Raw genomic sequence first — 26,680 nt, 5'->3', positions numbered from 1 at the left:
GCACATGCCCTTCTCGATTAGCCCAGGAGGACGTTAAACCCCATTTCATTCCCTTTGGACGACAATAAATTCACTTTGATGTCCTTCGCTCGTGCTCTTTTTATCTCCTATTGATCAACTGATTTAGCGAAATTTAAAAAGAAATCTATTCAGATGAATCTACCTTTTTACCTTTCCACCGATAATTAAAACATCTAGTTTTATTCAGGTACGATAATAAATTCTCAGGTGTGCCGCTATTAAAACCCTAACCATTTTATGCCGGTGATAGAAAGTGGGTGAAAGAATTTGAACATCAAAGCTCCTCTTCAAAGGCTGCACTTAGAACTTCTGATCATCAATAACTACTGATTTGTGACTAAAAACCTTTCATGAAGATATTTTATTTCTGTCGGATTCCCGTCGTAAGTTGTAATTATTTTATTATATTTGTGGTAAACAAAGGTATGAATTAAACAAGAAAATAATTTGCAATATTTTATGACTGCATTCACGGTGGATTTTATTCCATTGTGGTTCTTCAGTCTGTTGTTGTTTTTTTGTCGTTGATTCCAAGGGCCGAGACAAATCGTAGAACTAATCAAGCTGGATAGTACGATGTGTTGCTGCACCTAACGAGTGGTGTTGTAGACAAAATTGGGGTTAGAAGGATCTTTTTATTTGTAGTAAGGGGTAGTGCAGTACGAATGGTATGTGGATTAAGAAGGGTCTCTGGACTATTGTCAGGGGAAGGTGGGGTAAGAAGGGTATGTATACGTGTAGCTTGAGGGGTGGGGGAGGGGGGTAGAAAGGCCCTGTGTACATGTTGTAGGCAACAATAATACTATGTGTTATTGTAGGGGAAAGTGGGGATAAGACGTGTATTGTTACTTGTAGTAGGTGAAAGTGGGGTAAGAAGGACCCATTAACTTCAACAGTTCCCAAATGATTTTAAGTCTGTATCCTTGTAATATTGTAATATGCATTAAGGACACATTACAATAAGATAGCTGCCAAAACTTTCTCCCGGCCGTCAGAGAACATTATAGATGTGTATCAAAATGGTCTTCTCACAGTTGACTTTCAAACCAGACAAAAGAAGTATAACTAAGATATTTTCTAATATTTTTTTAAAACAATTTATTTCGTGTTCTCTAGCACTTTATACAATATTTAAATTCTATAAACATGATATATATACATTATTTTACCTATAGTACATTTATTATTCATTTAAATAACTTCTACCTCTCGAGGGAACTCAGAAAGTTAACGATTGCATAACACCAGTAACCACTCTAAAACTTTTCTGTGTCGTATTCAGAAGTTTATGTAGCAAAGACGGCTTCAACTTAAAAATAATACTGGTCAACATAAGGCTTCCCCACACCTACATTTTAGCTTTTTACTAAATAAGTCTACTGTTTTCCATACATTTTAAGTTAGGTTCGTTCCTTCAATAGTTTAAAACAAAATGCAAAAACTCAAATGGCCAATCTGAAAGTGTCTGGTTTGAACTTATATCTAATACTAGGTTTCCTCTATGACGAGTGCACCTACAAGACTTTCTACAGATTGATGTGTTTGTATATCAACCAAATGATTTATTTCATCGTTTCTCATGCGTAGGTTTTAAACATTAGTTTATCTACTATTATTGGGTCCTGATTCACGAAAATTTGAACTAAAATATTATAAGAATCCTGCCATTTTATTTGGTTAGGGATTAATACCCTAGCACAAATTTTATCTCTGAGCCAATGAAAAGCCAGCATTCTTCAAATATTTTAGTTGGAGTTGTCGTGAATAAGGTCCGATGTTGTCCTTCAGAGGAAATTCGGAATCACGAGCTACTGAAAACTAATATTACCCCGGTATCATCGAGACTCCTGAACAACACAACTCCTTTTCTCTCGCCCTTATATTATTAAACATTATTTTATTTACTGTCCTGTCTGGTTGTTCTTTTAAGGGCAATTCTTCTTCCGGAATATTTTATTTTACAACAGAAGCTCCTGGTCACTAATAGTGAGCATATCAATTATTCCGGTAAACTCAAGGCGCAACACAACTCATCGTCTCTAGCCAAAAATTATGTCACACACACGCATGCGCCAACACGACCCTGGTGTGGTAATCACGTCGATTCCCTTGCCAACGTTTGACTCACATCTCAGCTCACTTATTCGAATCTAATCATCAAACTGCATGCAAGAATAATTCCTCCAATCACCGAGTTTATTGGATATTCAGTCAATCAATCCTCAGTTATCTTTCCTTGACGGCGATAGTGTTGTGTTGGGGGATACTGAATTAACAGGAGAACTAGATTGTGTTCCGTTATCGTTCGTATTTTCATTGTCACTACTACTTTCACTTTTGCTTTTATTCTGACTGTGTGTTTTCACGTGTTTCGCTAAATGATCACTCCTCATAAATCGTTTGTTACAGACTGGGCACGCGAATCGCTTCTCGCCCGTATGCGTTCGAAGATGGCGTTGCAGTTCGTCAGAGCGCGTGAAACGTTTTCCACAGAACAACCAGTTGCAAACGAATGGCCGTTCCCCAGTATGCCATCTTAAATGAGCTTTCAAATGTGACGTTTTGTTGTAAACTTTTCCACATCCGGGTATATGGCAGCTGTGTACATTCCTTTTTCTTAAATGATCACCAGCAGGGCCGAGACGATCTGCTTCGTGACAATTCGGACAGTCGCACGTGGCTCTTCCTGTATAACGTCTCTGAGATCGTGGACTACCCAGTGCCGTTAAGCCACCTGGTCGAGAGAGAAATGACGTCATGGCCGATGCTCCTAAGTCTCCTTGTGATGGTAGCATTGATTTGTAAGTGTCCTGTAGGAGATGTTGTCCGGCTGCTGACGGAAGTAAAGACCCAGGGTTGGATGCGAGAGAGTGATTTAACGAATAATCCGACGGTGAGTAGTTGCTGGATATTTGAGAGTGGAGACCTGCTGACGAGCTGGGGATATCCGATAACCAGTTTCCAGGGGCGTTGTGTATTGACGGGGAGCTGTGCGGATCCCACCAAGATGTTCCACCATTTACACCACTTGGCATCTCCGTTTTAATTCCGTGCGTTGTGGCCGCTTGAGCTGAGGCTATACCAGTGAAGGGCCAGGATTCGTACGGATGGTTGGAAGGCACTCGAGAATACATGCTCCCCAATCCAGCGGCAGCATTACCCAAACCGCTCTCCCCCATCTTCTGCAAGAAAGCCGCCTGGGAGATATCACATTGTGAATAAGCATTACTTCCAACTGAGGGATAAAAAATGTCATTATTGTAAGATGTTGGTGACGTAGTATTTGACGTTGTCCTTGGATACGTTAAACTATTGGTCGTTAATGACGTATTAAATCCCGACATCCTCTGTGTTGCTAGGTGAATAGGACTAGTGGCGCCACATCCAGGTTTTTTCCACGGCATGAAGCCTTTACCAACTGTAGCCTCGGCAAGTGGAGGTGGAGTTCGATTGTTTATTTTACTGCACTGTGCTGCTAACATGGCTAAAGGGGTTCCTCCAAATGGTTGTGGGTCCTGGAAAGACACAAATTAAAAATTAATAAAACTACGGATTTAGATTCTTCACAGGTTCATTATCAAACACGACTGTTACGGAGAAACTATACTTTATCAGGAACCCACTATCATCGTATTACTGGATGACGGGGGCAAAGGGTGGACTGGATAACCTGCTCTAATACGCCGAACTTGCCCCCTTCTCTGCCGTGACGTAAGAACAGAATGACATCATTTAGAGCAAGTTATCAGGCCTATTACCAAGGATGTTAAACTGTAATAGTAAGTGCAGGAGGATCGCACTACACACAAGACACAAATCTACAAGATAAACCTGCGGACAAGACAGAAAATAGACATTGCACCAATTTTGACAAAAATCATCCTCAGAATCTATGGAAATAAAATTTGAAAAGATATTTAAAATGGTCGATGTATATAGGTGTTGATATATTTCGTAATGGCGGAAGACTAGTTTTGATATTAATAGGTTTAGTTACAGAATCACAGGTACATCGTCTTTCAGGTATTCTCTTGCAATAATATTCACCAGATTAATCATTTCTAGTATTCAAAACATCATTTGCTTATTGAAAGCCATAGAAATGTAAACTTAGGGGTTTTTTCATCATAAATAGGCTAGGTTCAATTCTCTGACAACATTTTAACTTATTCACTAGTATTAACGGGAACTGGATACATTATATCGGTATGAATCGCTACAAGAAGCTAACCCGACATTTCTATGAAGCGAGACGAGTGACCATTGTGTTACGTTTCAATAACTTCACCTCGAACATAAATTATTTGCCTAAACTTTTAAATGTGTATAAACACACGTCTCGGATGCTTCAATAAAACTTTTATCTAATTTACAAAATGATGTTTTCTTTTTTATATTATTTAAACTTTTAATCTGTGAATCTCCAACTCCCATAACACGCCTTACAATTTTCACCTACAATTCAACCCTTTCTAGCCCCGACATTTGTCGCCTTTTCAAAGAATTACATAAATGTATTTAAGGGGCTTTATAAAAATAAACTACATCCCCACAACACAAACTTGTCTCAATGGATAAATTCATAAACTTATTGCTTTAAGCTTCTATATCAATATTAGCTATTTCACGGCCACAAACAAAAACTCATCTTTTGAGAAAACACTTAAGGAATTGTAGTTGCTTGAAGCGAAAGAAAAGCACTTGGTTGAATGTCTATAGGCAAGGCTGTTTAGTATTTTTATGTTATTGGGTGCAAATTTTCAAATATTTCAATACACGAGATCAATAAATTATTTGCTAGATGATGTTTAATTTTCAGCTTATTTAAAAGATATAAACGGACCTTAGACTCTGTAAGGACAAGTATGTCTATGTTATTATTCACATTTCTCAAGTTTTTGAGGTGTTTTTAGTTATTTGTATACATTTGGGGTGCTTTATTTTTTTTTATTTCGGTTGATCCAGAATTATTTAATGATTTAGTCATATTTCTCAACGTTTTTGATGGTGTTTTTAGTTATTTGTTGTTATGCTTAAAATACGAGGCACTTTTGATCCAGAATCATTGGTCGGACAGCTGCCTGGGCTAAATGTCCGTGTAAAGTCTGCACTCTTCTTGTGTATATCCGCCTGGACATTAAAGATAGCACATCATTAGTCGTCTGAACAGGTTTTTTTAAAAATGAAATTGGGTTTAACGTCCTACTGTTCTGCTCCTACGGGAACAATGAAGACGTGTATACGCCATACAGAATACTATGAGGGAAATCTTGCCTGGACAGGATCATTTTTTTTTTTAAAGTTATTTTATTTATTTTTTTAAATTATTTTTTTGTAGTAATGATTGGGGATTTTTTTTGTCGGTAAATATACGAGGAATATGATCAAGGTCGTTGGTCAGACGAAACTGCCTTGGCTAAATGTCCGTGTTGAGATCACCAGGAAGTTTTATTTAGAGATCTCCTAGCGGTCTGAACAGTACAATAACGTTATATATTCGTTTATTCCTGACCTGAAATAGAGTTGGAGTTCTCCTGGTGCAAATCTTACATGAATTAAATGAAACACAAATCTGATCTGATATCAAATTTTTTAAAAAAAATATATAAGTTGTTTTATGAATAGAATAAACGTGGGATTCTGATCCCTAATGTCAACCATTTTGATGAATCAGAAACCTATTTATTTAAATGCAGATCATTTAGACAGACTTTATTTAAGGTAATGTTGCGCATCGCACTTAAATCCCTTAAAACCTGATCCCTTTAAAATAAAAACTTGAAATAAAATACCCCGAGTCTATTGTTGTTCGAACACTGAAAACATTAAGATGGTATCAGGGCTAACATTAGGGGAATCTTTAACAGTTGATGTCGTTACCCAATCCAACTTCTAACACCTCGCCGACGATAGAATACTAGCACGTGAGACAAAAGGAATTAGTTCATGATGTCATTAATAGGTTACGGAGAATTAACTCCCCCTTTTCTTCTCCTCTTTAATGTAAGGAGTTAGATTAAGTGTATGATATACCATGGATGTAATTAATAGCCGAGTGAAACATGACATAACTATATTTTATTTTATAATATCTATATGTGTGGTATTAATTATCAGTTTAATCTTTCAATTCAGTTCATCAACAACATAGCATTATCAAATATCAAAATCTAGATTTTAAATTTAAAAAAAAATCTTGTTCTGTTGCTACAAATCTGTATTATTGCACGGATGCTAAAAATCTGTATAAGGGAGTTTTACTGTTGCTACAAGATTGTATTAGAGAGAGGGAGCGAGAGAGAGAGAGAGAGAGCGAGAGAGAGAGAGAGCGAGAGAGAGAGAGAGAGGGAGAGGGATAGAGAGAGAGAGGGAGAGGGAGAGAGAGAGATTTATTGTTGCTACAAGACTGTATTAGATAGTTATAATATTGCTACAAGACTGTATTAGAGAGTTATAATATTGCTACAAGACTGTATTAGAGAGTTGTAATATTGCTACAAGACTGTATTAGAGAGTTGTAATATTGCTACAAGATGACTGTATTAGAGAGATTTACTATTGCTACAAATCTGTACGTTGTTAAGAGTTTGTATAATCGAGTTGTAATGTTGCTAAGAACCTGTATAAGATAGCTGTATTGGATACTAAGACGTTCATAATATACCAAATCGGCATCGACCCTACTATTAAAACCAATTTATACCAGTCCCATAACTGGTCTTAATACAGGAATTCCACAGTAATTTGGTAATTAATATCATCAGTTCACTCGATGAATAACTGTCTTAATCTAAAACCGTGAGATATTTAAGCTAAATGACCTTAGAATCCAATTTCAATGTTCTTAGTTTTTTATATGACATATATAATTTATTTGTTGTATCTAGTCTTACATGATCCATTTAAATGGAACATTAATTATACATTTATAAACAAACTTTTCATCAATACAATCACAGTTCTTTGTCATCTAATAAAATAATTCCTGGTTCACATTTCAAATATTTTTGTTGGGTGAATCATTGAGATTTTATATAAAATTAAAAGAATGCAACCCAAGTCCTATTTAGAGAAAAATAATTACTATTTGGAATTTTATCCGTAGTGAATTTATATTTTTTGTTATACTAAAACAGGCGCGGGTCCAGAGTGGGGGGGGGACAATTTTTTGCCTAATATATTCTCGCGGGAAAGAAGAACAGAATACTTAAATATGGTAGTGATCCCCGTCGTAAGTCGGCGGTCCCTGTGTTCTTGTGTGGTGACTTGGTTGATTGCCCGTCAGTCCGCCCACCGAGGGTCGGGCTTCGTACTCCCAAGTGGGGACAGCCTCCCCCCCTTTCTGAAAATCCTGGATCCGCCCCTGTACTATATATTCAGTAGCTAAATGTAGTTATATTGATACCCTGGACACTATTCTACAATCTGATTAAAACACAGATCCTATTTCGTTTCGTTTTTATTAATTCAAAATTTTGTTTACTTGTTTTTGCGACACCACCAAGATCTGGAAGAGTTGTTATAAAACCCGCGTTCTGGAAGATGTGAGGGATTAGCCAATGAAATGGTGTGTTACTGCGAAGTTTTGGCGTGAGATGCACGGAACTGTGGGTAACCCACTAGAAACATCAATGCCGATTGATTAATCAAGTGTCTGACGTCATAGGGTCAAAAGTCGCGCGTTTGACCTCTGATGCGACCTTCCACTACAACCGGTGAGATCTTCAGGTAGTGTATGCCAGGTAGTGTATAAAATAAACGAAATACAGATCTGTATTTGAATCAGATTGACAATACTGTTGTTTACTACAGATGATGTTGTGACTAGACATTACTTGATAAGACTATAAGCACAGTAATAAATATTGTATTCCATAGAAATGTGTATTTGATAACGACAAGGGTCGAAACGTTGTTTAGTAATAATCAGTAATTGTATTCCATAGAACTGTGACCTGTATATTCCAGTTTAATTACTAAATGACATTGGAATTATTTGAATTGATAAGACCGCGAGTTATAAAAATTAACGCTTACTCCACACAATCCAAGTCATTTCGGGACTAACATATGGTTCAATTTTATTTTAATAATTCGCTTAGGCGCAGGGGTCTTTAGCTGAGAACCCTCGAAATCACGAGGCGATAGAATTAGTCAAATACAAAGATATGAAAAAATACATTTAACGATACAGAATTTACGATTTCTTCATTAACAAAATTTAAAGAGGGTGCTTTTAAAATTCTTATCAATTTATCTATTAAAACAATAATATTATCAAATATATTTTACAGAACATATCTAAAGATCAAAATGAACGGAAAGAGGAGACGTGAAGAAACAATTAACCAGTGAAAAGTGAAAAGACGTTTACCATTTTATCCTTGACATATGGAAATCCATTAATATTTTGTTGTAGTTTTTGTGTTTTTGTGAGTTTCACGCCTCGAGAATTCCTCTTGTTGAATGGTACAATAAATAGCAAATTTAGATTACTATAAATAATGAGCGATGCTGGGGAGAAGAGGTAACCCCCTGGGGGGACACCAGGGGTGTTTTCATAGTAATATGTGAATAGATCGTGGTCGCTAATAAAAGGGTAAAACTGTCGTTGAATATATAAGAACAAGTTTCATGCGTCACGTCGTTTCAATAAGATATTTTTATCTTGGGTATTTCGTATAGAGAACTCTACCACAGAATGCTGTGTCGGTATTCGTCAGTGTCAACTAATTATTAATTCATGGTCTGAACCCTGTCGACTAGTTTATTTATTTCGTTAACTAATATAAAATATATTTATAAACAACGACCAAAATGTGTACATAATCTTCACCAAAATAAACACCTCTTCCTTATTTCCAAAGTACCTATATTTAAAGAATTTATAGGGGTATAATTTAGATCAAAGTAAAGCGTTGTTGTACTTGGCTCATCTGGGGCCTGTTTCACGAAATTTTAACTAAGATAAACATACAAATTTTAATAATTTGATTGGATAAAATTAGATTGATTTTAGTGCTTAGCTAATCAAAATTGAAGTATCTATTAAAATCTGGATTTTATCTTTAGTTAAGATTTCGATAAACAGGGCCCTGGTATGTAATTTTAATTGGTAATGGAAAATAAAATGAAACGAAATAGAGTTTAACGACCTACTGTTCTGCTCCGACTGGGCTAATGAAGACGGAATTAGTATTAGGACAAGCTCTCTATGATTATATTCGATTCATCTTGAGTTTTAGTGATGTGACAAGTTCTCCCGTCAAAAGTCAAAACCTAGTAACTCACATTTTTTTTTATCAAAATTGAATTAGGACCAAATTTGTAGTTTCTAGGGTATGTGCTTCCTGTTGTTGTACTAGATATTCCAATCTTTTGATTTTGTAAGCAGTTACACCCATGACTCAACCTAACAACTTCCTTCTTTTGCCTAGTATACCACAGCAAAACTTAGTAACTCAATAGTCAAATCAATGGATGAGCTGGCGTTTAATATTCATTCATTCCGTTTCCCTTTGTTTTCTCAAAATAAGAAAAATGTGAGTTACTAGGTGTTGCCTTTTGACGGGAGAGTTATATACAATTAAATTTTCTTTTCACAATATTATCTGGACGTCCTTTATTGGTTTCGTGTCGACAGTGAAACATCAAATTAGTTATATTTTAACATTAGGTCTACCTGAGGACCCGAAATTTAAATATATACGTAAACCCACTTCACAAGACAAATTAATTATTAAAAATTTAATTAAATCAAAAAGTTATTTCACACGAATCAAGATGCTCTAATCATTTCTAAATAGAGTGCTTAGTTTAATATAGCATAAAAATACGTTTTAAAAATTCCCCCTTTCACCAATAAAACCTGTAAGTATTTTAAAATTGAGTGTTTAATTCTGTTCATTTAGATTACAAATTAACTTAGATATATATTATTTAACATACAATTTGAAATAAATTAAAATATATTTAAAAACTCTCCCATCAAATCCTCACCCATCACTAAAACCACCAAGCATTTATTGTTTCCATGGTATTTTAGAGTGTATATTATATTCAGGATATAATTCCATAGAATAAAATACTTGTTTAATAATTAATAAAAACTAGAGAGATGAACAGTCGACTGGAGTAATACACAATAGTTGTATTCTCTAGTATTGTATCCTGTGCATGCGTTTATTTTTTATAAACATTGTTTATAAAAGACTGTAATACAAAATAGAATATGTGTAAACGTTGTTTCTTTCCTAGAGTTTGCTGTGGTTTATTTGAAAGGATATAATTTAGGTTATTTTTTTTATAAATTTTGTTTATGAAAGGCTGTAATACATAATGTAATAATATGTGTAAACGTTGTGAATTCCCTAGAAATAAATATATTTACTAGAATTTGCTGTGGTTTATTTGAAAGGATATAATTTAGTTTGTTGTTTATAATTCTGATATACTAAAACATCAATATGTACGTGGGCGTAATTCTAAATAAATAAATAAATAATAACTATCTATTTTTAACAAAATATAAAAATATAATTCAATAACCAGTTTTGCTTTTTATTTTCAAATTTAAAATTGGCTGATCTTAAAAGGTCATATATTTAATTTATAACTGTCGCCATTGTCAAGAATCTTTAAAGTCGATGGTGAATGTGAAATTGACAGACAGTGCCATTATTTTCACTGACTCGTTTTCTAGTTCGTCTCCTATGTCGGCAACATCAAACGTAATCTTAATCCATACCAATTCTTGTGTGACACGTCATAGCCCTAATTTGTCTACAGTTTAAAGTTTGAATGCATTGACAATGGCGGCAAATATCACGCGTGTCTCGAGGTGGGAGATGACCCCACGACCCTAAATTTATAACTAATGATTTGGGAAAAGTGAAAATATAATCGTTAGAGTTGGATTTATATTTCAAACATGTTAAACGATGTTTGACAAAATAATCGGGGTGTTCTAATCTTAAATATGTATATATACCGACCATCCCGATATATTATAACAAAAAATTGTTAAAATGAAACGCCCAATTCATTTCTACTTTTAGTTTTGCATCAGCAATTGTAATTTTTTTAAAGAAGCATTTCGATAGATTAGGATTTTAAAAAATAGTGAAAGTGGCCCTAGACAAACTAAATAGTAAATATATACCTATTTATCATTCAAAAATAAATGAAATAAAATAATAATTCGATGATTTATATTTGATATAAAATTTTTAAAAAATCCCGAAGTTTATATATTTTCATCTTGACCCATTAACATCATTTGAGGGATTGGGGAATTGTGAAAGTCGAATCTGAAAAATAAATTTGATTGAATTCCGTTGAGTATTTACAAAGATATGACGTAATGACTACTTGTCAACATCCTCCACAGACGATATAAACAGTCAAAACACAAACTAGTACGGCCTATAATTTATCCTAAAACTTTTGATGGGCCTCTTCTCAGTTCATTTGAATCTAAGTCAGTACATTTTCTGTCGTTGATATTTTGATTTTGTTTTCATAATCAAATGTCAAATAATCAATTAACTACATTTTAGCGGGAAGTTTTCATGGGAAACTTGATATTTACCGATAAATGCAAAAGGAGCAGGTAAATTTTATTAGCATTTCGTTTTATTTTTTTAAAAGGTGTGTGTGTGTGGTGGGATCTAAGATTACCACTATTTTTAGATTTATCATATTTATATTTTTCGTTTAAACCATAAAAATGGTGTTGACGCCATGATACGACCGTTTGGAATGGCGGGGAGGGATGGGGAACCAGAACGGGGACATCACGCGGGAATCAGAAGATACGTGACGTCAAGTCATACCACACGTGTAGATAGGCTCGTTAAAACGACCATTTACTAAACAAATTTTTGTCATAGTTCATACAAAGCGTGTCTTACTAAAAGACCCGATCCACTCAAAGAAATATAGAGAATAATATGAGTCACTCGTGTCGGGGATTCTACGTGATTCCTGCCTCACAGAACAGATTTAACGATAAAGTATCGCCATTGTCTTCTTAAACGCTTGAAACGTTTAGCCTAAATAAACTTAACGACCACGCCAGAGATTGTATTCGTCTTAACTTGCACTCGGTGGAATGACGGGCACCTTGCACCACAATGATAAATCTAAAATAAGAACTTTTCAATATGGTCATTTATTAACATATACCAGTAAGGCGGATATAACCGAAAGACTCTTGTGTACCGAATGCTGTGAAGTTTGTGTTTACACGAAAAATGATATGCCCCGTTTTAACCCATTCAGAGGATTCTATGAAGACCTATCGTTGTTCAATATTGAAATCTATTAGATCACGTTTCCCTTTCAAATAAATATTCAAATATGCTTTTATTTTCACTTTGGTGTAAAATATCTTAAAAGGGTGGCTAGGTGTAGTTTTCACTGCCCGTTAAAATCAGCACGTGCTGCTTAATGATATTCAACATTTACGCGTTTTTTTTTTTATTCACACTTTATTGCATATTTATTGCTATTGCTACAAATAGCCCTCAATAGAAAACTACGTTTAATTCCGATACCATGAAGAAAGAATCAATTCAAAAAATAATTTATCAAAGGGTTGATTTTTTTTATGATTTTTCTTCATTTGTAGATTTTTGTTTATTTCTTTCATGCGTTTTGTGTCTATAAAACTCGTTCTCATTGAATGACAATATCGTTCTCATTGAATGACAATATCGTTAGAGAGAAAAAGACAAGCAAGCAACATTATCAATAATACTTAAACCTAATTCATTAAAACTGATAAAATAATATATAAAAAAAACCTCTCAACCATATTTCTATAAGACACTTCTTTATACCAGATTAATTGATAAACTGTCGTGAAAATAAATTTTATTAGAAATCAATAGCACGAGATAGAACCTACTTCGTTAATTCAGACGCCCGTGATGATATATAATATATTGAACTACAATCTAGATTTATCCTATGAAATATAAATTCAGTAGAACTATCGAGAAACGAAACCTACTTCCGCTAATTTTCTCTTTAATGATAATATTTATTATATTGACCTAAAATCTGGCTTCATCCTCTGAAATTCAGTAGGCCTATTGCTAATTCTCTCTTCGGTGATAATATTTAGCCTATTTCTAGCTTCTTCCTCTGAAATTTATATTCAGTAGGCCTATTGCTGTTCACTCTTTGATGATAATATATAGCCTATTTTATTGAACTATAATGCAGCCTCATCCTCTGAAATTTAAATTCAAATAGGCCTATCGAGAAAAGAAACCTACTTAGCTAATTCTCTTTGATAATATATATAATATTGAACAATAATTCTTTGAAATCTAACAGTATTAAGCGATCAAACCTACTTCGCTAATTCTCTCTTTGATGATGATATATTATATTGAACTAAAATCTATCTGAAATCTAAAACCACTATTAAGCGATCAAACCTACTTTATTAATTTGATCTGTGTTGATATTGAATTGAACAATTATCTAGCTTCCTAATCTGAAATTTAAATTCGGTATCGAGAAATGAAATTGACTCTGCTAATTCAATCTTTGATGAAGTTGAACTCAAATTCAGTTTTATTTTTCTGAAATTTAAAAATCGAGTATCGAGAAACGGGACCTAATTTGTTAATTTGTTAATTCCCTGTCTCTATTTAACTATAATGTAGCATCGTGTTCTGAATTTAAATTAAATGTCGGAAAACAAATCTACTTTGTTGATTTAAACTAAAGTCTAACTTTATTCCGTGAGATCCATATCCAAAACATGGTTACACTTTATTTTAAGTTTGAAATGAAATAAAATATGATTGAACGTCTTACTCTTCTGTGTGTGTGAATTAACGTTATTTAACGTCCGCTTCCTGCACCCAAATGATAACTTACGGGGCAATGAAGATAGTCTGTATATGGGAGTGGGGCGTGGGTAGTTATGTCGGGTTTAACGTCCGACTTTCTGCAGCATTAATTGAGTATTGTCCACAGACTAGCTACAATTATTTTAATGGATTGTAAACAAATTATATTCATTAATTAGGTGATGTATAATCAGTCTAATATAAATATTACCTAATCTATCCATAATAACTTTAGTACACAGATGAAATCAAATGAAGTTTAAAGCTTTAACTATGTCGATGAGGGGAAGGATGATTCCTATAGGCCTGTCCCCTACTTCCTTGTCATTCAATTTGAAATAAAATATTGTTTACACAAAAAATAGAAATATTTAGAAATTATTTCATAGTCTGGCTAACTGATTTTATCTAATATTTGGTGTGATTGAAAATTTAGTCAAATCTAAAAACCTATGATGTGTAAACGGGACCTCAATTTTACATCCCATCCAAACGACTAAACGTTGTCCCTGGCCAGACCTTCTGCCCTGCACCACTGACAAGGGGGACCATGCCGGAAAATCCTGTTTATCTTTCTAGGCCAACGCAGGGATCGAACACGGGACCTCTAGGTTAGCCAGCCAACATCTTGCTCACCGAGCCAGAATGTATTTGATATTTTAATGTGTAAATGAAGAAGTCGTCTTTTAATTGTTTGATTATTTTTCGTCCAAGATATCTCAAGATTTAATTATTTTATTTGATTTTCTAAAGCTCTCGGTCTTTTGTGATACCCCATCACCTGTCTAGCTCTATCACCGTCACATCGTTAGTGTTAATTCGCGGGGTCAGGGGTCATGAAATACGAGAATCACCTTCCTAAATTTTACAACTTTGGCGCCCTCTGCTGTCTGTTTTACGACCCTGTGTTATCAGTAATGGAGTCTATTTCCGCTACCGTTTATCGCCTAATTGGCGGGAATTGGCGCGATGTGTGATACATTGTGATGAAGCGGGGTCGAGGGATGGTGAAACTTAATCAACCCAACAATGACCGGCTAGCAACACGAAGATGATAATATTGATATATTTGTATCTTACACGATTAACAACAACCGCAAACATCTTCTAGAATGCACGAGCATGTCCACCACGTTAACGTATTCCTAAGAGTAAATGCTATTGACAACCATGTTCTTTCTTCACAACGATCAATAATCGCTTCTGGTATAGAGTTTTCTAAGAAAAGAATTCGCCGAAAGAATTTCGATTTAGAAAACATTTTGATTGGTAGAATTGATTGTTCAATTAGAGTAGAAGAGCTAATGGCTGGTTGATGGAAGCCAGAACACGCCAAATTATAAAACAATAATTCCCTGACAATAACTGCACCTTACCCAGATGCTATTTATCATATTGTTTTAACAAAAAGAGAGAGAGATAGAGAGAGGGGGGGGGGTAACGTCCACTCGACACAAACTATGTTCTTTCGTTACTAACACATGGTTCAATTTTATTTCAATAATTTGTTTGCGCGTAGAGGTCTTTAGCAGTGGGAGGAAACCGGAGGACCCGGAGAAATCTCACGAAGTTGGACAGGCGACCCTGCTCTTTGTCAAGTACAACCGGGTAATGGAAACCCCGCCAGTTGATTCAATGACAGACCTTATGATACAGCGCGCACGGGCTAACCATTCGCCCCCCCCCCCCCCTTGTTTTAAACATCCTCTCCACCAATATAATTTTAAGAAATAGCAATCGGGGGTCTTATGGACTCTCCGTTATCCCACTTTGACTATGGGGTTTATTCATCAAAATTGAGGCGATTTCCCTATCGATTGTATTAACACTTCCGCAATATAAGGCGGCGAAGCAGCATAGTGCACTTTACGTCATAGGAAGATATGACGTATCATATTTCACCTATGACGTGTCTGCTCTGACCCTTGGCTTAATGAGAGCAATAAAAGTAGTTAATCCTTAATTTCCGAAAGTGACATCATTGTTCGATATTGAAGACGTTTGAAAGGGAACCCAGAAACTACACAACCCGTTCTGTAATCGTGGCCTTTGGACCATTGATAACATTTGCCGATCAAAACAGAATAATAAAAATCCTCACTGATTAATCGGATAATTCGTCCATATTGGCAGATCTTGGTCTTAACGCACACCCTATGTTAAATTAAATTTTTAACTTGAAATATTTTGATACAAGAATTGAATAAGTCATTAATGAGTAATGACAGACCGTGGGAACAGGAGTTACATTATAAAATTATAAAACTGAAGTGGTTGTAATAAAGATACTTTATACTTTGGATTGATGAAGTAAAAAAAAAATGAATGGATTCTATTCAGTGTGTGCAGACCGAATACACAACGCGGGGTTATGATGCTGTACCTCTAAAAAGTCCGAAAGGTATGTCAAATTGAAACGTCAAGAAAAACGATTTTTATATTTTACGTTTGTGTAATCCGACAATTGTGTTGAATTACAAAAATGATTTTGTTTTCTATAGTCTACCTTTGAATAATACAACAATTGTGTTAAACTGCAACGTCAAGGAAAAACAAACGAAATTTTTAAACCTACCCTAATACTAACCTAAATTTACAGCATGAAACTGTATACAGAAATAAATAATACAATTACGCATGTGAACCAAACTATACCGTGAAGATCCAAGTGTTCTGTTCAGTCCTCGGCCCTTTTTTTAAACATTTAAACATAACGATGAACACTTAAACTTTAGAATAGGAGAGTTGTTTTTTCTTAGTATTGTATTATACAAACCATGTCGTAGCGTGGCGACCCCTGGTGTGTTGAATTGTTATTTGATAGGTCGGGCTAACTCGACAACAGTTTGATGAACAAAAAGCGCCTACAGTTTATCAAACTTTTAATAGGTGAGGTGATTCTCTCTTATATTATACTCCATACTTCAATATTATATTGCATAGCGACTTAGTCAGGTCATTTTGGAGTATATAGTTGGACCCACTGCTGAAACAAATTGCCCCACTGCTAAAACAAATTGACCCACTGCTAAAACACACTGACCAACTGCTAAAACAAGTTGTCCCACTGCTGAAACGAATTGCCCCACTGCTGAAACAAATTGACCCACTGCTAAAACAAATTGACCCACTGCTAAAACACACTGACCAACTGCTGAGACAAAATGACCAAATGCTGAAACAAACTGACCCACTGCTAAAACAAATTGCCCCACTGCTAAAACAGACTGACCAACTGCTAAAACAAATTGCCCCACTGCTAAAACAAACTGACCCACTGCTAAAACAAATTGACCCACTGCTAAAACACATTGACCCACTGCTTAATCAGATTGCCCCACTAAAATCGGATACAAATTACTGTAGTTTATTGCACGGTGACTTCTCAACAAGATTTCACAAGTCGTTATCTAGCATGTCATACCAACACAACTAAATAAAAACCCACGCTATGCTAAACCCACGATGGTATTATGAACCCATGCTACGCTATGCTAAACCAACGGTGGTAAATCCTATGCTATGCGAAACCCACGATGGTATTATGAACCCATGCTACGCTATGCTAAACCCACGATGGTAAATCCCATGCTATGCGAAACCCACGATGGTAAAAATCGACGCTATGCTAAACCCACGATGGTATAATGAACCCACGCTATGCTAAACCCACGATGGTATTATGAATCCATGCTATGCTAAACATAAACTCTAGAAATACAGTTGCACATCTGAATCCTTTTAATCGGAGTACTTTAGAAAGGAGAAATATTCTGCCTCGTACACCACACCCTTCCGTTTTCATTGATCACTCCCTATAATGTGTTGTACGCTTCTATCAGGCACGTGAGTGTATTTGGTGATAACGTCACGAGATCTATGACGTATAAGCGGATTAGGAAAGTTAAATACGTATAAGCCGTTTAACCATGTCAAGATCCAGTAAGATCAAATAAACGACCATGGCGGCTCTTATCTGGGCAAATATTCGTCATAGTACCTCAGTATAGTATAACACTATTACATCGCCAAGATCGTCCAATACCCTTCAAACATCCCTCGTTTACACATATTCACATACTCAATCAATCCCTTTTAAAAAGACTTAGCCACAGAAAAATAGATTTTAATATCTAGTCTATACTTATTGATAACAATTAAACTCCATGTATCTTGTAAGACATAAAGAAAAATAAATACTACACACGCCCTAAATTCCATTGTAAGTAATGTAGATATTGTATTTGAATTATAGAAATTCAAGTGGACCTAATTATGATTTTCCTGTTAAAAAATAAATATTACACCTAAATTTACCTTCCAAATATTTAGACATTTTCACACTTCAGTGTGTTAATATTAATTCTGATTTGTTTTTTATTTTGATTTTAAAAACAAAATTTATTAGCAAGCATATTAGTATGAATGTTAACGTATATTTTCTATAATGAGATTTGATATACTAAATAACACAGCTTTAATTTTTTTTTTTTTTTAAATTCCGAACAAATCTTAAGACCACCAATTCAAAAGGTACAGCAATATTAATAAATGCTTATAAATCTATACACCGGGTACAATTTCATAGATATATATATATTATATATATATATATATATAGAGAGAGAGAGAGAGAGAGAGAGAGAGAGAGGGAGAGAGATGGGGGTAAGTCATTTCAGGACTAATACACGGTTCAATTTTATTTCAATAATTCGCTTGTGCAATGCTATATAAAAGACAATTATTATGTATTACTGAGCGATGTTTCGACTGTATAAAGACATAGAATCCTAATACTTATATTCCGTAGAACTGTGACCTGGATCTATCCAGTTCAATACTACTAAATACCATTGATATAATGGGTTGTTTTTAAAAAATAAAACCGATAAAATGGCATTTATATATTTTACACAATATTAGAGTATAGCTGAATTTATATTTCCAGATGAACTGACAACCTTCTTTTTTTTTAATTGATTTTATAAGAATTGTTACACAGGTCGATGAACCCTAAAATTATAGTCTGTATACTTTTACTGACGCACCTTGCTAAAAGTAGTAAAACCTTTAAGTTAAATATCCGAACCCTTTTTAAAAAAAAAAACGTATAAATAAATAAAATAAAATATACTGGTGCACGAACCCTAAAATCTACTTAAAACCAGTACACATGACTGGGGTGTCGTAATACGTAACTTACTAAAAGTTCTACAACATCTAAATTACCTGCCCAACCCTTATCTATTTTTTTTTTATTTTTTGTTTTTGTTTAAATATATATATAAGAAATCCTACAGGTGCATAATCTTCTTATTCTATACTTTTTAAAGGTGCTAAAAGTTGCATCACCTGTAATTTAAGAAATATTCCCCTTTCTTTGTGTACTACAAGAAAGTTATGGCACAATATGTATAATACACGATAACGCTATATTCTACTTCGACGGGTGCTAAAAGCTGTACAACCTTAACGTTAAAAGAATATGCCCCTTCCTTTGTGTACTACAAGAAAGTTATCGTATATAATTGTCAGTATAATATATTATTACACGCGTTAGACCATTAACACATAGGTAACATATAGCGATTCTAATCTTTATACAAGTGAATATAGACTTTATATAATAACATATTATTCCATCATTCCATATCTAACGTAAATTACGGCTAATATTACATATAAACTATTTTAAATTTCAAAGTAAATTTTTAATGCTATTAAATTGCCAGTGATTAGAGTCATAAATTAAATGATAATATTATGAAGTGATGACGTATATCTAAAATAATATTATAATATATTCTATTATGTGCAGATAATGACACGGGTTATTCTGATAAACTCCGTTAAATAAACTGCTGTGGTATATATGATAAGTTATTATTATGACGGGGGTTATACGGATATACCCTGTTAAATAAACTGATATACACTGTGATATATATTATGGTAAAGTTATTATTTTGACGGGAGTTATAGTGTTTTACCCGGTTATACAGTAAAGTTATTATTAGAAACTGCTGTGGTATATATGATAAAGTTATTATTATAAACTGCTGTGGTATATATCATGAACTTATTATAAACTGCTGTGGTATATATCATGAAGTTATTATAAACTGCTGTGGTATATATGATAAAGTTATTATTATAAACTGCTGTGGTATAAGTATACTAATTATTTTGACGTAGGTTTCATTGAGAAATTCTGTAGATGATTGAAATTATACCGAAAATAAACATATACTGCTTCGTGCACGACATTCGTCGCGTGTACTTTATTTGTAATAAATGAGCCTCGTGTCATGATAATTTGGCATACTATTATCCTTTCTATGGAGTAATGTTATTAGTAGATTTAATTTGAACATATGAAAAGTTTACACTCTTAGAAATCGCATGTTGAATACGTATAAAATTGACTTGGCGTAAGAAAACAACACGCAGTCATTTTCGTTACCAATATTTTAAAACAACGATTGATAGATAATATTCTTTCAGCTAACTAAAGTAAAATCCGTGAATTGCATTTTATTAAATTTTTCTATCAGTGTCTATAATATTAACTATACGCCTTTGTTGTTTGGGTTTTTTTTTTACCTGATAAAATTACCTGTATGTTATCTGTTAGTTTCCAATATATACTAATAGACCAAGAAACGCTATATAATCAGTTTAAAACAAATATTCTACCTATGCATGGAGGCAATGTTTGAAATTGGAAATGAAATGCGGTTTTCTTCAACGACTGGGCTAATGAAGACGGGTTTGAAATTGGATTTCTAAGTGTAGATAACTATCTATGACAACAAGGAGTCTTGGTTTAGAATCCAGGTATATATAAGTATAGGTGTATCTACCTGTTGCTACCTGTATATTTAATTGTCCTATATTAAGTGTGTTTAGTACGTGATTCATATATACAATGACACATTTCTACAGACTTCAAAATATGAATTAAAACGTTAGCTCTAGTAGTAACAGACAATTGGGAACGAATGAATAAACGATACAGCACGTATAGATTCCTAGAGTAGATATAATACATGGATACTTGTAGAGCAAAACAAGGACACGACAAACCATACACCATCCTAGAGAAGATATAATTCAGAGATAACTGTACTACAAAACAAGGACACAACAAACCACAGAGCGGATATAATAAGCGATAACTTTACTACAAGCACAGAACAAACAAACAAACAATACCATTAGATACATATTACCACTGTAACTATAATATTATTCCGGGAAAAAATAAAACAAAAATTTCCATTGCAAAATCTTAAAGAAACTAGAACAAAACGTTCCGCAAAGAAATCATAAAGAAAATCCCTAGTACGACACGGTTTGGTATGGATTACTTACGGATTATTCAATTTAAAATGTCGAGATGGAGACGATGTAAGAAATATAAAGATGTTCAGTATTGTATTTGAATATGCGTCTTACTACAAACACACTCACACACGTAACTCTATCAACAACAACCCTTGAATTAAACTCACTTAAGCAGATCACTATAAAAAATAACAACAGCTACCCTTGAAATAAACTTTCTTGTGTTGAATCTACGCTTGTTCACCTCCATCACAATTAAATAAACGTGTTTGCTTTATATTAAATGCAAATTAAGATTTATATTTTTGAGTATATCCATTTCTAAGATTTAAATTTACAAAGAATATACCCACTTCTAAGATTTAAATTTGATTCAAAGACTATATCCATTTACAAAGAGTATAACCATTTTTAAGATTTTAATTTGGTTCAAAGAATGTATCCATTTCTAAGATTTAAATATTATCCAGAGAGTATATCCATTTATAAGATTTAAATTTGATTCGAAGAGTATATCCATTGCAGAGATTTTTATATTTAAAAGGGTATACCCATTTCTAAAATTTATTTTTGACTCAAAGAATATATCCCTGTACATAGGAAACAATTACTCTAAGTTTTATCAAAGCCATGGTGACATATACTGAAACGTTGTTTAGTAAAAAACAGTCAGTATATTCCATAGTATCTCGTGTATTTCTAGTTATTTATACATGTCAATCATATAAAATCTATCTATTTCTAAGATTATCTACTGATGAAACAAACTTTATACATAAACGACCATCACGAACCGACGGAACGGTTTTTCTTCAAATAGTTCGTTATTTATTTCTTAAAATATATTTGTCTTGTTTTAATAATGGAAATGTTTAATATTGGTGTGTTTAATAACGATAAGAGGATACTAGTCGAAACGTTGTGTTTTTAGAATAAAACCAGTGATTATTTCCCATAAATATTGTGTTCTGTTAATGAAATACTATACTGGCTGTTACAGATACATATCTTCTTTGATTGACATTTAGTAATTCAACATATTAACACAAGGTACAATTTTATGGATACACAATTACTGAGTTCAATACTAAGCGACGTTTCGACGAGGATTTATATACAGGTATATGAATAGTAGGCAACATATACAGAATATGCAACAAAAATAACAATCAAATCCAATTAAAACTTAACACCTTTGATTAGAGGACCATTTACAACTAAACCTACACAGCGGAAACTGTTTCAGCGTATACAATATACCAAATAAAATCAAAATGAAATTTTAGAATTATGAATTGAAATGAAAATGAAATGTAATGGGGTTTAACGTCCTACTGTTCTGTTCCGACTGGGCTAATGAAGACGGGTTAGGATTATGGTTTGTTTGTCTACATGTTTATAATTAAATGGGTTGACCTGAAACTTGTTTATCAATTTGAACACTCAGTAATAACTGACATGTAGATATCGGTACCATGATACACACCGATCACAGAAAACCATTGCGTTGTATCGAATTCAGTTTTATATATTGAAATATTTAAATTAAATTGAATTAAGTTAAATTATTTGATACAATATGTTACCTATCCAGGTGATAAATGAATCCAGGTAGAATGATTAAATAGAATGAAACACCTCTATATTTGTTTACTGGTCTTGTTAATTCATCTAGTAAATATTATGCATTCGATTCGTCAAGCGTTGAAATTGGAAATGGAGCAAACTTAATTTTTGTTGGGAATGATTGACTGACAATGAGTTATTCCGCATCAGAATTAAAATATGGGTAATATTTAAATACGGCTATTGTTAGTTGACTGGAACATCGTCATTATTCCGGAATATTTTAAAATGCATGCCCTCAAGGGGAATCATCAAGCGATTAAATGGAATATGGGACAAACACAATTTTTATTTGGAAACATAATAATTATTAGATAATTGACTGACAATGGGTATTTCCGTCTCCGAATTAAATATGACTGTTATAAGATCACTTATAAATCGCCATATTTCAAAATATTTGACATCAAATCTATAATTGAGCCTCGTCAAAGAGATTGTTTAGTTAGCCTTAATAGTATACTGGTTCGGTACACTTATTTTAAACGTTCTTAAAATCATGAAATACTGTACTTACCCCTAACATCGCTGTCGCCATTCTAGTCAAAGTAGTCCGTACAGTAGTTTTCCCACTCAAGTGATTTGTGAACGAATAATGTTCTAATCCTGTACAATATCAACCTTCCATATCACTGTTATATAAACCACGCCCTATACTCCCTCCATTAACGCTAATCAACGCCCATTAAACATCTTAACCAATCAACGTCAAGCGTGAGGTTTGATTGACGGGTTGAACGGTTACGGAGATTTATATCTCCAAAGATTACTGGCTGTGGCCTCTCAGCGGGTTTATGACAAGTTTGGCGATTTTGTCTTCGATAACGTTTTACAGTTTAGTGTTTATACTAACAAACAATTTAATTCGAGATGTGAGAACAAGTGGGAAAAGTTATCTTGAAACACGGATAAGATTTTATCTTATTCTATTGGCTTTTATAATCCACAAAACACCAAATTGTTCAAAAGAAAGATAACAAAAAACAGAAGAAAATTCGTTAAACGTGAATATAGATAAAATCGCCGCAACTTTTCTTTATGTGGGGGTGGCCTTTCTTTTTTTTTTTTTTTTTTTGAATTTATTTTAAAAGGGGTTTTGAATGAAAAATACAATTATCAGACGTTCGTGGGTGAGCTAACGTTAATTAAATAATTATTTTATCAAGAAACTATCCTGCTGTCAGAATTTCACAGCTCCGAGTGTTTTTAATTAAATATAATATATACTGCTGAAATGAAAAGAAAGTGATGATGAGAATTTGTTGTAAATCTGGAACTTGTATTTTCACGTAAACCATTAGGTTGGTCGACTCCATATTAAAAATAAAAGACGGCCCGGGCCCGGCCGGTAAACAGCACAAACATCTGATTTTACATTTCTCAAATGACATGAAATAAAATGAAATGGGGTTTAACGCCCTACTCTTATTCTGCGACTGGACTAATGAAGACGGGCATACACCATAATGTGTGCTATGAGGGAAATTTTGCCCCGACAGCGGCACCACGAGCTGCTCCGATTTTGAATCCCAACTGCCAAGGGTTCTTTTACGTGCACGCCAATGTGTACAGGAGACCGCAGTTGTCCGTCCCATCCGAACGACTATACGTACGTTGTCCCTTCCCAGGCTGTCCCTTCTACACTACTGACAAGGGCGAAGAACGCCAGAAAATCCCGATGAACACGGCACCTCCATATTTTTACGTCCCATCCGAACGACTATGCGTTGTATCATGCTAGGCTCTCCGTGTTCTTAATATTAAAGTCAGAATATAGCAGGTCGTTGATATATTTCAATATTCAAGGGTATTGTCTAATCACTGATCACTTTTACATTTCTGAATTTGTGTTTCGTTTTGTGATGAACTTCATTTCTTTTTTATATTTAAGAAAGTTAAACAAAGGGGGACGAAATTCAGGGAAGGCGGGGCAGGGATGGGGGTCGAGTGGTCTAACGATAGTTAAACATCACCAGGGTGATATTTTGGGGGAACTTGAGTCTGTCGGGATGGTGTGTTCTGCATGATGTGCGTACTATCTTAAAGGCTCAATACCACTCTTGTTGTAACTGAATAATATGTCCCAACCTTTATTCTGGTCAACAAATTGTACTATTTTACATTATTCCAATTAATTGATGATACAAATTTCATCTTAACACACCTAATTTATAAAATTGGAAAAAAATCAACTAAATGATTTGAAAAGCCTGACGTAAAGCTTTTCAAATGTGACTTGGATTTAAAAATATTTTTGAACCCTCTGGACAAGTAAAATAGGATTTAATGGAGAATTTACACAACAGGTAGGACACTAACACATCTAGTACTTAGAATAAGGCCATTTTTTTATTTTCTGGAGCTGTCAAGCCAGCAAGAGTGTTATTGTCCTCTTTTAGAGGCATTTAGTAACTGGATAGAGCAATAAGCTATAACACATACTTATGGAAGAACAATTACTGATTTATTTGGGCGACGTTTCGAAGAGTATTCTCTCATCGTTTTCAAGCAAGTACAGTAACAAATGTTTTATTCCTTTGATCTTGTTGTTGTCTTGCATGGTTTCTGAATTGTTGTTATTGCTTGTCTATATATAATTGCTCTACACATTTGTCGCCCAAATAAATCAGTAATTGTTCTTCCATAAGTATGTGTTATAGTTTATTATCTTAATATCAATTTGAAGTCATTATCTGGAATCCGGATTTCAAAAAAGCAGCGTGAAATATCATCAACAGGAATTAATATTCAAACTGGCATAACACAAAAAATAATTCCAAATTCTTATAAACTGTTTTCACGATTTTCTAATTTTAAAACAAATATCTAGAAATTATAATTTGTGAGAGAGGTTTACTTGTTCGTCTCGTATTGTATATCTTGGCATCCAAAAATAACTGTAACTGCCGGTATTGAATGGCATGTGTATTTTGTTTGGGAGGTTAAAATGCCTACACGCCAGGTCTGTCGTAGATCATATTAAACCGTTTACCCCCCTCCCCTCTCCTCCCCCAGCCAACACCCACACCCCAGCCTTCAAATACCTACATACAATGTAATTCATATTTATAGGTTTTACAGGTCTGTTGTCGCTCATCAGAGAAGTCGAGAATTCAAGACATTATCCGTTTAAAGTCATTAAGTGTCATCTGTGCTAGGAACTGATCTGACGTATGAGAACTAGTGACAGACCCATTTCAACTGTTCAAGGAACTGATCTGACAATGAAAACGGGTGACGGTCAGACCCAATTTTTACTGTTCCACGAACTGATCATACTATGACAACTGGTGACAATCAGACACAATTTTATTCTGCAACTGACATAGTAATATGTTTTAAATTGTGTCAAACGTTTTTGTGCGTGTCTGGTTTACGTCATTTAGAATCAAATGAGTAGAAGTGTTTTGGATCGGGTTCAGATGAAGTAGTCAATTGGGTTGATCGACGTTGTGTTTTTGTTGGGGGTTTTTTCTCGATTAATTTGAATAAAATGGAATTTTACGGCCAAGAGTCTTTCCCAAAATTTTATGCAATACAATATATCTTGGATGTTTCCCAGAAATCAAATGGAAATAAAATTGGGTTATATTTTATATATCTAACTTTTCTGCACCAAGGGTTTATGTTTGGCCATCGAATTTTAATAGCCAGTGGTTCTGTTCTAGTCCGTAAACGAGTAAGCGGATGGTCCACTGTTTTGTTTGTTCTATCCGAAGGACAAGACACTTTTAATTGCCTGGATTTATAGAATTAAAGATAGAACAAACATTGTTCGTTTTTAATTTCGGCATATTTTACTAAATTTAGTTTCTCTT

The 26,680-nt window shown here is 34.1% G+C and overlaps 1 protein-coding gene across 1 annotated transcript; it reads right to left on the bottom strand.

Annotated features, from left to right (window-relative positions):
• Positions 1–1,132: 1,132 nt before the first annotated feature.
• Positions 1,133–23,449, bottom strand: LOC126832178 (transcription factor Sp9). The gene is made up of 2 exons (XM_050562884.2): positions 23,380–23,449; positions 1,133–3,536 (listed from the first exon to the last, which is right to left on the bottom strand). The coding sequence occupies exons 1-2, from the start codon at positions 23,398–23,400 to the stop codon at positions 2,244–2,246; spliced, it is 1,314 nt and encodes a 437-aa protein (XP_050418841.1). The 5' UTR covers positions 23,401–23,449; the 3' UTR covers positions 1,133–2,243.
• Between the last annotated feature and the right edge of the window lie 3,231 nt (positions 23,450–26,680).

The sequence above is a fragment of the Patella vulgata genome, chromosome 9 (assembly GCF_932274485.2).
Source record: "Patella vulgata chromosome 9, xgPatVulg1.2, whole genome shotgun sequence".
Classification (NCBI taxonomy): Eukaryota; Metazoa; Mollusca; class Gastropoda; family Patellidae; genus Patella; species Patella vulgata.
The sequence above is the reverse complement of the archived record's forward strand: the minus strand, read 5'-3'. Positions and strand labels throughout refer to the sequence as shown.

Excerpts from the sequence above, each read along its gene's own strand:
- LOC126832178 (XM_050562884.2), bottom strand. The coding sequence starts at position 23,400 with ATGGCGACAGCGATGTTAGGG. Across the intron at positions 3,537-23,379 it reads TGGCGACAGCGATGTTAGGG|GACCCACAACCATTTGGAGG; the intron begins GTAAGTACAGTA and ends GTGTCTTTCCAG.